Source organism: Manacus candei, unplaced genomic scaffold (assembly GCF_025592945.1).
Source record: "Manacus candei isolate 608988 ecotype Guabito, Panama unplaced genomic scaffold, ASM2559294v1 h1tg000052l, whole genome shotgun sequence".
Lineage (NCBI taxonomy): Eukaryota > Metazoa > Chordata > Aves > Passeriformes > Pipridae > Manacus > Manacus candei.
In genome coordinates, this window is record NW_026138100.1 from 5,025,088 (window position 1) to 5,037,772 (window position 12,685).

Sequence of the window (12,685 nt, forward strand, 5' to 3'; positions counted from 1 at the left end):
TGCATGAGATCTTTTATTTCCACTGCTCAAACTTTGAATGAAATAACAGAATATTTTAAATTAAATAACCAACATTTTTGTTTGTAGAACTCAACTATCCCTCTCCAGCTTCTATGTCATCATAACCCTCAACAATGACAGACCAATTGCCTTTCAAATAAAACAGGACACAAAATTCACTATATTCAACTTAACATGATTTATTTTACACTTGAGTTTCATGATATTTTTGCAGATTTTAGGGTAATAAGGGACAATGACAATCATAGTCCACACAAAAGCTCAAAAGCATCATGCTACAGCTCCCACATCTAGACCAAATTGAATAGAATTTTAGAAAGATATCCAATCTCAAATCAAAGACTCTAACCTCCACTATATTCTTGTCCCTAGAGAACACTCGATTCTTGCCCCTTTAATGAAGGGACAATGACAGCTGATTTTGCAAGTAGAAAACTTATCAGCCTTCAGTGAATGAGAGACATCTCAGTTTAAGTGATGTTCTTCCTACTTCCAACATCATCACACTTGTTTATGATCCATGTTAAAATTGCTTGATTTGATCAACATAACTGGTCTACTCTGGTCTCAAATCGGGAGGCCTGGAGACACACCATCTATAACGCTGCTGATGCCTTTGAGAAAGCACACAGGATCACTCTCGAGGAGAAAAGGCAACGCAGAAAGAATCGTGTCTTGCAGAATATACCACCTAAGGAGTTTTTCTGCTGTGCCTTTTGCAATCAGATATGTCTATCTCGTATTGGCCTCATTAGCCACCAGTGTGCCTGTAACAAATGTGGATAGAGCCTTCCTAAATCTTCGTTCGTGAAGCCCAGCCATGATGATGTTAAAATTGTGTAGGGGTGCTAGGGTTTTACTCCTCTTTCTGTTTTTCCTCGTTGAAGTATGAACACATCTCCAAAATGCATTCAGATGATTCATTTTAGGCACAGCATTTCTTTTTCTGACTGGCAAAAGACAAAAGCTCCACCCCAGTCCTTTTTCCACTCACATCATTTTCACAAATCCTACTGTATGGCAAAGTGTAACCATTCGGATCTTTGCTGCCTTCTCTACCTGCAGAGAAGTACTTTGGTGAAGCTGATGTTAAGAACTAATGTTCATTCCCAAAGAAATACAAGTATGCACACACATCGTAGTGAAAGGGGAACCCTTATCCTATGACCTCTTCAAAATTTGAGCTAAAACATCTAGATCTAATTAGAAACACTTCCTTTCCCCACCAGTAATTTTTCCAAGATATTGCTAGCCTCAGATCACAATTCAAATGGCATAAAAGCATTAGCATAATCATAAGATTCAGCTTAGTTCAGTAAGTTCACAGATTGGCAAAAGCCATTCTTTGTCCCACAAATGTAAACAGATGAGAAACACTAACTTTTCACAAATCTATCTTTTACAACAGCAGCATCAGATCCAGGGCTTTTTTTTTTTTTTTTTTTTTTTAAAAAAGAAACCTTTGTTAAGTATATCTGGAAAAATTTGGGCAACAGGAGGCAAGCCAAATTAACAACTTCATACTGTTCTAGGAAAAGAATTTCCTATTTAGAAAAGTAGTGTTTTAACTAAAGTTCCAGTGAAATCAATGGAGTTTAGCACATCTATAAGAGAATCCCTGAGCTAAGACTCTTCACCTTGAACTGCTCTTATATGACCGTGTATTACATGGGTTACTTAATGTAGGCGTTTGGTTTTAGTAATTTTTTTCCACATTTATAACATTGTGTTCACCAACCATCAAACTCTAAAACATTGTCAATAACTTACTATCCAGGCTATTTCATCATCTTAGAATGGCACTCCTTTGACTTAAAAGGAATTCACAGAATTTTAGCAAAATACCCACGTAGAGCCAACAAAAGGTGGGAGAATTGGAGCATATCTTTTATCTGCTCTCAAAAGTGGTTTTGGTCCTTGTCATCTTTTATCCGTACTTGGACTTCTTATTTCCTTCTGATCTACTGCAGTAGCATAGAAGCCTACTTCATTTCTTTTACTTTCAAGTTTGCAGTTCCCAGAAGAATGGATACTTTTATCTCTACATTGTCAGGACAGGGAGCCCTCAGGCTGTTTACTGTTGCCACAACAATAGCTTCCAGTTTTTCCATCACTATTTTTGCCATCTCTTTTTTGTCCTAGGATTCTTACTTTTGTACAAACATGCTTCTTTCAGAGCACCACAGCCAGGTTAAAATCACTTTCGCTACCAGTTTCACTCTTCTGACTACTGTTCTAACACTGGTTTCCCAAAACCCATTCAAATCATTCTTAGCATTGTGTCTTCCTACCCCTTGTTCTCCTACTATCTCATTAATTTTTGTCTATTGTCCTCATCTCATTTACTTGATCCTCTTATTCCAGATTAAAGCCAGATTTATGAGTAATCCTGAGGCATTACTGCACTCAAAGACTTAAGAAAGTAAAAACTAGTTATCTATTAATTATTTGAAAACAATAACAACAAAACAAAAAGGAAAAGCAACAAAAGCAAAACACCAAAAAGCAAACTATTCTACTATGAAAGAGTCACCTATAATTGTTTACTGGAAGTTACCAGTAAAGAACTTTACACAAACCCCAAAAACTCAGTGCACACAACGTCTATATTACTAATGGAACAACTTGTATTTGCAATGTTTTCTATTGCTGGCTATCTCTATTTCTGAGTATCAGACACACGAAGTTCACATTCAAGAGAATTCAGAGACACCATCACTAAATTATTTACTCAGTTGCAGCTCAAAACATGGTAGGTGGCTGACCTGGTGTGCACAGCAAGGCAGGGACTCTTTACAACTCTTACAAAACAAAGATGCAGCCTCCTATCCAGTAAAGGAAAGGAAATTGGAATAGACAAATACATAAACAAGAAGGCATGTTGGTAGTAGCATGAAGGATAGTATCTATTTGTCACAGAAGATAACACACAATCAAGTGCAACATTACTAAAATGCTCTTGTAACTTGACTGGCCTATTCTAAAACGACAAGGTAAAATGAGCCAGAAAGCCCTGTGAATTTTCTGTAAAACAGATCTTTTTCCAAAAACCAAAAAGAGAAACACACCATTGCTCATTGATTAAACTGACAGGAAGAGATCTTGCCTCTGAATTTCCAGTGCACTGATATACTCTGCACCAGCTCTAAACCTCAGCTTTAAATATTAGTTAAAAGAAAAACAAAACAAAAGTCTGAAATTAAAAGAAAATTTTATTCCAAAAATTTCCCTTGGAATGCTTATTTAAACCATCTTTCCTTTTGTACCTGGTCTACTTTGATCAGTTTTTATAAATACAATAATCAACTTAAGCTGTTTTGTGGACACTGAAATATTTTTGCTGGCTACACTACAGAACCTACACTCTTGTAGTTTAGGTCACTCTATCACATGGGTATAAAATTACAACTGCCAATGGCTAACTTTAGCTCAGTTGCGCAACGTGCGAGATTTCCAGGAGAAATCTTCTTTAAAATGCAGTAAATTTTAATGAATTTCAAGAGACTTTTACAGCCATTTGCATTATTCTTCAAATTTCTTTAATATGTTTTCAATCAAAACATAGAAACCCCACCATCATTTTCCTCCTTAAAACTTACTTTGCCACCTACCAAGCAGTCATCAGCTCCTTGGCAAAGTAAGTTTTCCATAACACTGAAAGCCTTCTCTCTTTATGTATACCAAAACAAAGATAAGAATATGCAGACTTTTTGTTTGTTTGTTATACATCACATTAGCTTACAGCAGAGCTGTTTCTGTGGGAAAGCTACATGAGGTCTCCCAAAGAGAAAATAAACAAACAGGGAGATTCTGTAACTTCCTCACAAGGGTTATGCCAGCCGTTGTGACTCCAGCAAGAACTGTACTGGATATGTGACAATTCTCTCTAAATTTCCTACCTTAGACTTATAGGTATCAGCAGCTTCAAAGATTTTAATAAGCCCATAATTCCTGTGATCCACACGGAAACCAGCCTATGGAGGCCACTTACATACATATCCCATCCAAGATTACAACTGTCAGAAATATATTTCTGAGCACAGAAGTGTTGCAACTACTGTCACCTCAACGAGGTGACATTATGACACCATCGCAGTGGCATCTTCATGTGGGACTGGAACTTCCAAATATGAAAGCACAGATATCACTGTGAAGCTAAAATGACTAAACAAAGACAGGAACAGACTGAGGAATCCTCGACTACAAACTCTTAAAAGCCGCTAAAGCCTCATCCAAGGTAATCCCAATCAGGAGCTGTGCAATGACATGACGAATACCTGACAAACTGTCTCAACTACGACTCTGCTTTGGACTGTCAGACAATTCAGTGCATCAACAGAGGGCTATTTTCCCCTCTTACTCTTCCCTGTGTTTTTCCTTTATTATATGTTTTCCCTTTTTCTTAGCTTTTAAGTGCCTTGTGGCCCAAGAAACACAGTGAAAAGAAATACAATCCAATACATACCTCTCAGAAGCTAAATGCAATCCCAAATCTGAAAATTGTATCCCCAAAGTATTTACCATCATACAGCTGGTACAAGGCATTAAGTCAGTATTTATTTTCCTACCTTACTGAAAAGGTAGTTCATCACAGAACAATCTATTACTGCTAGGGGAAAAGTACTGATTTTAAATTTTCCAGCATTCAAAACCTAGCCCTCTTCTTGCTAAAAGCAGTAACATATTTCATAATTTTTCCACATTCTATTATTCCTCATCTTGCATTTTTGAAGTGAATGAGTTTCCAGAATTATCTGGTAAAAGCCACTCCACTAGACCATTTAGAAACAAAATGTTGCAATATATACACACATACGCTCTAGCAAATTTTAGCTGTAATTTCGTACTGTGTTTGCAAACATGCTATCTACATTCTTGAATGCATGATTAAGTTACCCTGGGCACTAAACTTAGCTAGTAGGTCATGCACAAGCTTCATTCATTTGCATGCTTTCAGCTTGCAATAAGTGGAGGCAGTTTGTGTTAACATATCCAGTGACATACTATTTAGCACACTAAAAGCCTGTATGTAGTCAGTTAATGCCCAAGAACCAATTACTACATGGTAACTCATGACTCTGTCCCTATGGTGTCTTAACACGAGCCCTGTAACAAGCCAAAGACAGAGACAATAAAAAAGCAAGAATGAAAAGAAGTGAAAGAAATGCTCTCCATACAGAACAGAATGAAAGTTATGAAGAAATAAAGTCTTCATCCTATTTTTGTGTGACATGATCTGTTAATCAAACTGCAATTTTTCAGCATACAAGTTTGTATTGGATGAGGCACTTAAATATATTTGTTTGTATTTAGAAAGAACAAAAAAGACTTTGAAGTTAGCGGTAACTTTTAAAAAAGCCATAAATACAGACATCTTTACAGATAAAGAAGTACATTTTAGTTGCATTTTACTGTTCAGAACACCAAGTTTGGTCTCTAGCATACCAGGAATAAACTAGAAGAGCATTTGCAGCAAATATTTATAATTCCTAGACACTGTGAAACATTTAAACCCAAATGTGCAGTTACAGGCTCAAATGTTGCTGGTTGCATCATGGATGGAGGTTGGAGATTTTGTAGTTTGTTGAATACACACACACACACTTTACACTCCCTTCACATATGCAAAGTTCCCATCATACATTATAAATATTTCTGCCAGGTCAAATAACCTGAAGTATAAGCATATAGCTTAAATGTTTCCTCTGAACCACTGAAAATTTATTCTGAAGACCTATACTGCATCATTCTAAAAGAATTTCTAAATATCTTTGGTTATTGTGAACAAACACAATAATCCAAACGGCAGGTTTTGGTTGACCTTGCCTTGGCAGGCAGAGAACGAAGGCAACTGAGGATACTATTTCACCCCCTGATTTCCACACTTCAGTGATACGCGATTTTCATTGTACTGAACATCTCCTCATCAAATAGAGTTCCCTGCTTTTCTTAACATCATTGTTGTGTGCTACAGTTATTTCAGGAAATGAGAACAGCTGAGAGCATACAGACACACATTATATGTATATTTTATATGTAAAATATTTCGAAGTCAAGCTTTGAACTCTCTCAGAAGAATGTTCCCAGTCATAGCTACCTTGCTATATAGCACTCCTCCTGCAGCAGATGTGGCTTTGTACTAACCCCACCAGATTCAATGACTTCAGAGATGTTAAAAATAGCAACATATTGCATCATCAGGTTGTGTAGGCACCAAACTCAGCCACTTGTTTGTGAAACACCATTCAGTATTTGTACATGTTATATCAACTGAAGAAGATACAATTTTCTATTTGTTGCCATCTGCTCATCTGGCTAGTCAAAACTTCTGCATTTCTTCCACATGTATATAGGCTTTCTTCTGTGACAAAAATTGCTTGAGACACCTTCTTTGTAGAAGACAGGGAGACAAAGCAGTGTGAAGAAACATTAGTATTTGTGTGAGCAATCTGACACAACTAAAATCCACCTGAATGGGGCATTGCAACGTGCTATCTTGCATCTCCAGACATTTTCAAATAACCTCTGCTTCTATGAGAGGTTTGCTGATAGAGAAGCCTGGTTCAGCCTGCAGCATGGTGCCCAGTTGATGTTGCTGACAACACGAGCATGAAAATACATGGCAGCAACTTTCTTCAAACTCAGCCAAATGCTGAACACGTTTTTGTTTCTCCAATGCAGCAAAAAAAAACCCAAACCAAAATAAAACTCTACCAAAAGAAACCAAGCTCAACCAGCATTTACTTCCTTCTCTTAAATGCTCCAGCATCCCCAAGAACATCTTTATATGCTGCACTTCTATCACACAGCTTTGAAGAAAGCTTCATAGTTTGCCTCAGCTTTGTAACATCAGGTCTCTCAGTATACAATGGTTCCATCTCAGACAGCGCCAGAAATCCACTGTGTCTCAGCAAGAAAACAGTGAAGTAAACAGTTTGTGAAACACTAGCCGAGGTGAGGAATCAGTAGATCAAGGCAGTTAAGAGCAGCCTTCTCCTTCTGGATTAGCCTAAAACTGTATTTTAAACCTGAGTGGTTTTACTTAAAAGGAAGTAACCATATAGATTAAAGCAGAATATAAACAACACATTGCAATTTAAATATTAATGAAAACCTACATTTGTTCACGGGTAGAAGTTTCCACTTAGTAAACTAGGTGAATGAAAAAATTGTGTCACTGAACACAAGAAAAACCCGAAGCTCTTCAGAAGAGAAGTGCATAATTCCTGCTGAGCTTAGCATTTGCTATAATCGTGGGAACAGCAAGCAGGATAAGCCTGCCTGGAGACATGTCTACATTTCAGAGAAAAAACGTGGCTTTTTAAACTTTGTAATCTGTTCTTCAATATAAAAGTATTTATTGTTAATATCAACAGATTAGCATGTAGCTTCTGTTAACATTTGTTTATAAACAGACACAATACACTCAGCCTTAAATATCCAAGTTAAACAATTAAAATTCTGATAAAACAGTAAGAAAAACTCCATGCACCAACAGATAACATTTCACAGAATCATAGAACAAACTACCTTTTATAAAATATACTTTACTTCAGTAATAACAGTTTGGAAGAAAAGCTGTGTTACTTCAAAAAAGTTCAAAATCTGTTCACTTTCAGAACAGAGCAACATACAGATGAAAACATTCAGGATTCTTATTTGTGCAGTGTATAAAAAAAAGATGTAAGTTGCATGTTTATATTAATATGAGTGGAAAGAGCGGACACTAATGATGTTACAGTGCATTCTTACCCAGCAACTAGAACATATTTTCCATCTGGTTGATCCTTTAACCTTTCCAGCAGGGACAAACGTACTTTGGCTTTGGTTTGACCATAGATCTCAATTTCATCTGTAAGCAATCCTATCTCCTTGGCAAGTACATCAACAGCTTTTGGACTCTGTGCTCGGGAAATCTCAATATCACTGGGAAGGAAAACAAATAGGAGACAGGAGATTTCTCTCAGCTTAGGTGGTCGACGACAGAGCACAAAACAACAGCAAATAATCCAACAATGGAGTTACTGTAACGAGTTTTTCAATCCTCTCTCAGATTTTATTAACCAAACCTAAATATTAGCTAACACCTAATATAACATTGAAAATCACGTGCAGTGTTTGTTAATTGTTACAATTTCACAGAGTTCTCTCGTTTAATCAGACTCCAAATATTACGTAATGCTTTCATATCAAGCTAGAGACATGTCTGCTGGATGCTCAAGCATGTCCCACTGGAATGGATGTTTCTGGTTTTGTTTTTCTTTCTCTTCTCCTCCCTCGCAGCATACTTCAGCGCATACAATTTACTGAAAAGTGCATACATTCCTTGGCCAGCAGTCACACAAACACATTAGCTACACCTGAGCACCATGCAAGCTCAGCCTCACTACTCCCCAGTGAGGGCACCAAAGGAAACAAGGCATTTGAAGACCAGCTCATGCTCTTCTAAAACACAGCTAAACTAAGCATGGCCACAAAGGAGGAATTTAAAGTACAGGGCTCAGGCCAGACATCCAGTGAGCTTATGAATATCTCCAGCAAGGACTGTGAGTGGCAGCTGAGGCAAGCACACATCATAGATTACCTGAGGGGAGGTGGTTGTAGGCTAGGGGACACTACTGTATTTGGAATTCCTGACCTAAACCACCAGGGATCTTTGGATTTAATACCCCTTTATGGATTTTTCATTTGGGAGCTTGGTCTAGTTGCCCATTATGTCCACATAAGCATTTGGCAGCTGTAAGCTCCTGCAGCAGTGAAGCCCAGGACCCAGCACACAAGATGTGAGGAGTTGTCTCCTTTGGCAACTTCAAAAATACTTTCAGCCTAACCAGGCTAAATTCCTTCCTGCAATTTCAGTTGATTACAGTATTTTTAAAGATAGAATCTGGCAACGGTATCAAAGCTAATGTCCTGAACTTTCAAACAGTCTGCAAGACCTTAAGTATCCACCAATGAACACAAAACTACTGGCAGATCTCAGCTCTGTGTGTGGACTTTGGCTGTTTTCTGCATCCACCAGCAAACGATCAGTCTGTGCCAATTTAATTGCTCGCAATTCTCAGAGGACATCCTAAACTGGGACCATTATTCAATTATAATTCTCAAGTAGCCCACTTTTGCACCCTGCAGCAGCTAAGTGAAATCCAGAAACCATCCATACAAGCAATGACATAATCCAGTACTACAGGACAAGAAGTTACTCAATCACAGCACTAACCTGGAATCCACTTTCTTTCAAAGACACACTAAGCTCATCCTCTTTCATAGGATATACCTTTGACTTTCTTATGCATTACTTCAAGCACAACTAGCAATAAAAATGTAACATGAACAGAAGATGGAGTGGCTTTCAAACATCACATGGTAAAGAATATCTCAAGTTTTCATTGAGAACTTTTCTATATAAAGTCCCAGAAAACTATTGGTAAGTTGATGACAGTGTGGTCCCTTAAAGATTTAAGCACAGAAAATTTTCAGGGTGACTATTCTATTCATCAAGTAATTGATGCATTTGACAAGAGGAGAAGGATGTAGACTAAAATGACAAAGTTAATTTGCCTTTTTTAGCTCCTATTAAATATATTGGCCTCTTTACTAAAAGACAGAAGCTATTATTTCAAATCTCAGGCCAGACTATCAGGACTCCCTGCAGCAACCTCAGCCTTTCCTATTTCCCTCATTTCTTCCTCCTCTTCTCCTGGAAGAAACAACGAGGCTTTTCCCAATCTGGAGGTACCAGTACCGGCAAAAAGTGGAAGAAGTGAAACTAACCAAGTTGAACACTTATAAATAAATTAAAAGGTAAAGAATTTCTAGATAAATTAAAATTAGATATATTTTTAGAAGTCAAGTAAAATTGACAGTGGGTGCTAACAGTTATCCCTTGGTAAAACCACTGCTGTCATCATTTTCCCATTGAAATTCCCTCAAAAACCTTCAAAGCAACCAGACTTTTAACAACTTAGAATCCTTTTAATGACAGGTTGAACACCGATACAAGCAATAAAATGATAAAAGGCATAATTTAACAGTGAATTTACATTTATATGTTAACTACTACTGGGGCTATATGAAACATATGAAATGTTTGTATCTCATCTATTATTTCTGGTAAATGTTTTTCCTAAAACACAGGAAATTAAAAGATTTGGTTACAACTAGCATTTAGAAATCTAGATTTGTAGATGGCTCTTTTAGTCTGACAATATATTCTCTATATTAGAAATAACAGAATTACTCAATAAGTTACATTATTCAGTATTGCTGGAAATGTGCAATAGTGTTTCTTCTGCATGAATGAAAATTGTTAGGCAAGAAGTCCACCACTGACAATGGTAAGTGATAATTTAAAAAATGCAGGAAAACGAAAAAGATGGGGAAGGCTCTACATCTACTCACCTGTGTGCTGTTTTTTTTTTTACTGCATATTTGTAAGAAAATTTTCCATTCCATACCCAATAGATTTGGAAATACTTCAATTAAGACCCAGATCTCACAGAAATCAAAAAGCAGATGTTCTTAGTTTTAGTGCTTAAGCAACTTTGCCTCATTTTCAATGAAAACTCCATCTGTTTCCACACAACGTGGTTTATTACTGCAAGATTACATTTTATTACAGGATACTTTCCATCTGAAGGGTTTCTTTACATTTAAAGAAAAAAAGACATAAAGCTATAGAGTTAACAGAAAAATGCAAGTCCTATTACTGGTTATATTATATGCCATTATATATTAATTATGTAATTATTTATGTACTAAACACACAGTGTTGTAGAGAGGGTTGGGAATAATGTTTTTCCAGGGGTTTTTTTACCATCATACTCATGACATCACATACTTTAATCTAACTTTTAACTGTATTATTTAAGGCTAGTTTTTTCTGGCTTTAGTTCTAGAAATTGAACATGCTGGCCCAGGAAAAGCACAAGCATTTCTTCCCCCTTGTGCCCCTGGATACAACAGAGAACTCATTCTTTCGGCATCTCTGTTTTAAACTACAACTGTGTCCATTGCCATTCAACTGCTGTAAGAAAACAGTGAAAAGTGAATCAAAATGCTTAGAGAAGAAAACATTTTGTTTCAGCTTTCCCAAAACACAGCAGTAGGACTCAGAATTACAGAATCACTGAGTGGCTGAGGTTGGAAGGGACCTCTGGAGGTCATTTGCTCCAACCCCCTGCTCATGTAGGGACATCTAGTTGCCCAGGACTGTGTCTAGGTGGCTTTTGAATATCTCCTATGATGGACTCTCCACAACCTCCCTGGACAATCTGTGTCAAAGTTTGGTCAACCTCACAGTGAAAAAGTGTTTCCTGATGTTCATGGAGCTTCCTGTGTTTCAGTTTGTGCCCATTGCCTCTGGTCCTGTCCCCGGGCACCGCTGAAAAGAGCCTGGCTTGGTCCTCTTTGTATTATTGTACATTGTATTTATACACACTGATAAGATCCTTCAGAGCCTCCTATCCTCCAGGCTAAGCAGTCCCAGCTCTCTCTGACTTTCTGAAGTGAGGTCCCTTCAGGGTCTGCATGGCCAAGAATCAGGCATACAAATAAGCACAAAAAAATTTCAACACTCTCCTGCATGGCAGAATCTCACCTCAAGTACTCAGTTCCTCCCTCCATCAGCCAACATAACCAACAAGTAGCAAAGCACTATAGCACAGTAAAGGGCTCAGGCTGCTCTAAATGTCAGAGATGTCAGCAGCTGTGCCGAGGCAGACCTGAAATCCCTGTGGCCTGACATGGGCCTTGGGAGGTGAATGACAGGAACTGATTGAAAAGATTCTGGTTATGAGAATAAATATGCTTCCTGGTTTTCACACCCACAGAGGAATTTAAAAGTCTAATGCTGAAGAAAGTACTTCTGCTGAGGGAAGGAAATAAATACAAACTCAAATGCCACTGAAATCACTGAGCCTTAACTAAACACCTTCCTACATTAGGGTTTAGCCATTAGGAACTTCACATATTTTTTATTTCTGTTGATATTGCAGAAAGCTTCAACTCCTTTCCTCAACAAAACCTTCCAGCTATAGGTCTTCATTAAACAAAGCTCGACGCCAATGTACATCATTAAAGTAAAAATTGATAGAAAACAGAAGGATATGGTCCCAATGAGGCATACAAGAGAATAACACAACATGTAGTTCACATAACATTAAAAGTTAATTAGGTATGGGCCATTTTTACATTTGTCACGTTTAACACTGTCACATTTAACACTTGCCCACTCTTTAAATATTTTATTAAATTTTAGTTCTTTAAAAGCACTTATTACCTGGGCACTGGGGAGAGGGGCTGCAGTTTCAAGCAGTGCAGGTTCCACTTCCTGTACTGATGGGACTGGATCCATCGCTCCATGGTTTTTACCATGTTCTGGTTTTAAACAAGGAAACGGCACCAGCTGCATCATAAATGCTGAACACTAATTTCAAACTATCTCAAGAGTATGTTGAAATAACTTCTACTGCAAAGGCTAACAAAAAACCCCAAACTTAAAAATCTTTCCATTTCATGGTTTTAGGACAAAAACACTGTCATATTGTTTGACCACGTTTCAAAACAGAACAAAACTCCATTAACACGTAAGTGGGCAGAAAAAAATCTCTAATTAGGCACGTGGAGATTTTATTCCGGTAAGATGGAGAATTACTAGTCTTCT

At 37.5% G+C, this 12,685-nt stretch overlaps 1 protein-coding gene across 1 annotated transcript in view; it reads right to left on the reverse strand.

Moving 5' to 3' along the window:
- MTHFD1L (methylenetetrahydrofolate dehydrogenase (NADP+ dependent) 1 like) overlaps positions 1-12,685 on the reverse strand; it is a 148,792-nt gene that overhangs the window by 115,150 nt on the left and 20,957 nt on the right. The window contains exons 10-11 of the mRNA XM_051801648.1: positions 12,302-12,399; positions 7,774-7,947 (exon numbers count right to left, since the gene is read on the reverse strand). Coding sequence (XP_051657608.1) covers positions 7,774-7,947; positions 12,302-12,399 — 272 coding nt within the window. The remainder of the gene's footprint in view (positions 1-7,773; positions 7,948-12,301; positions 12,400-12,685) is intronic.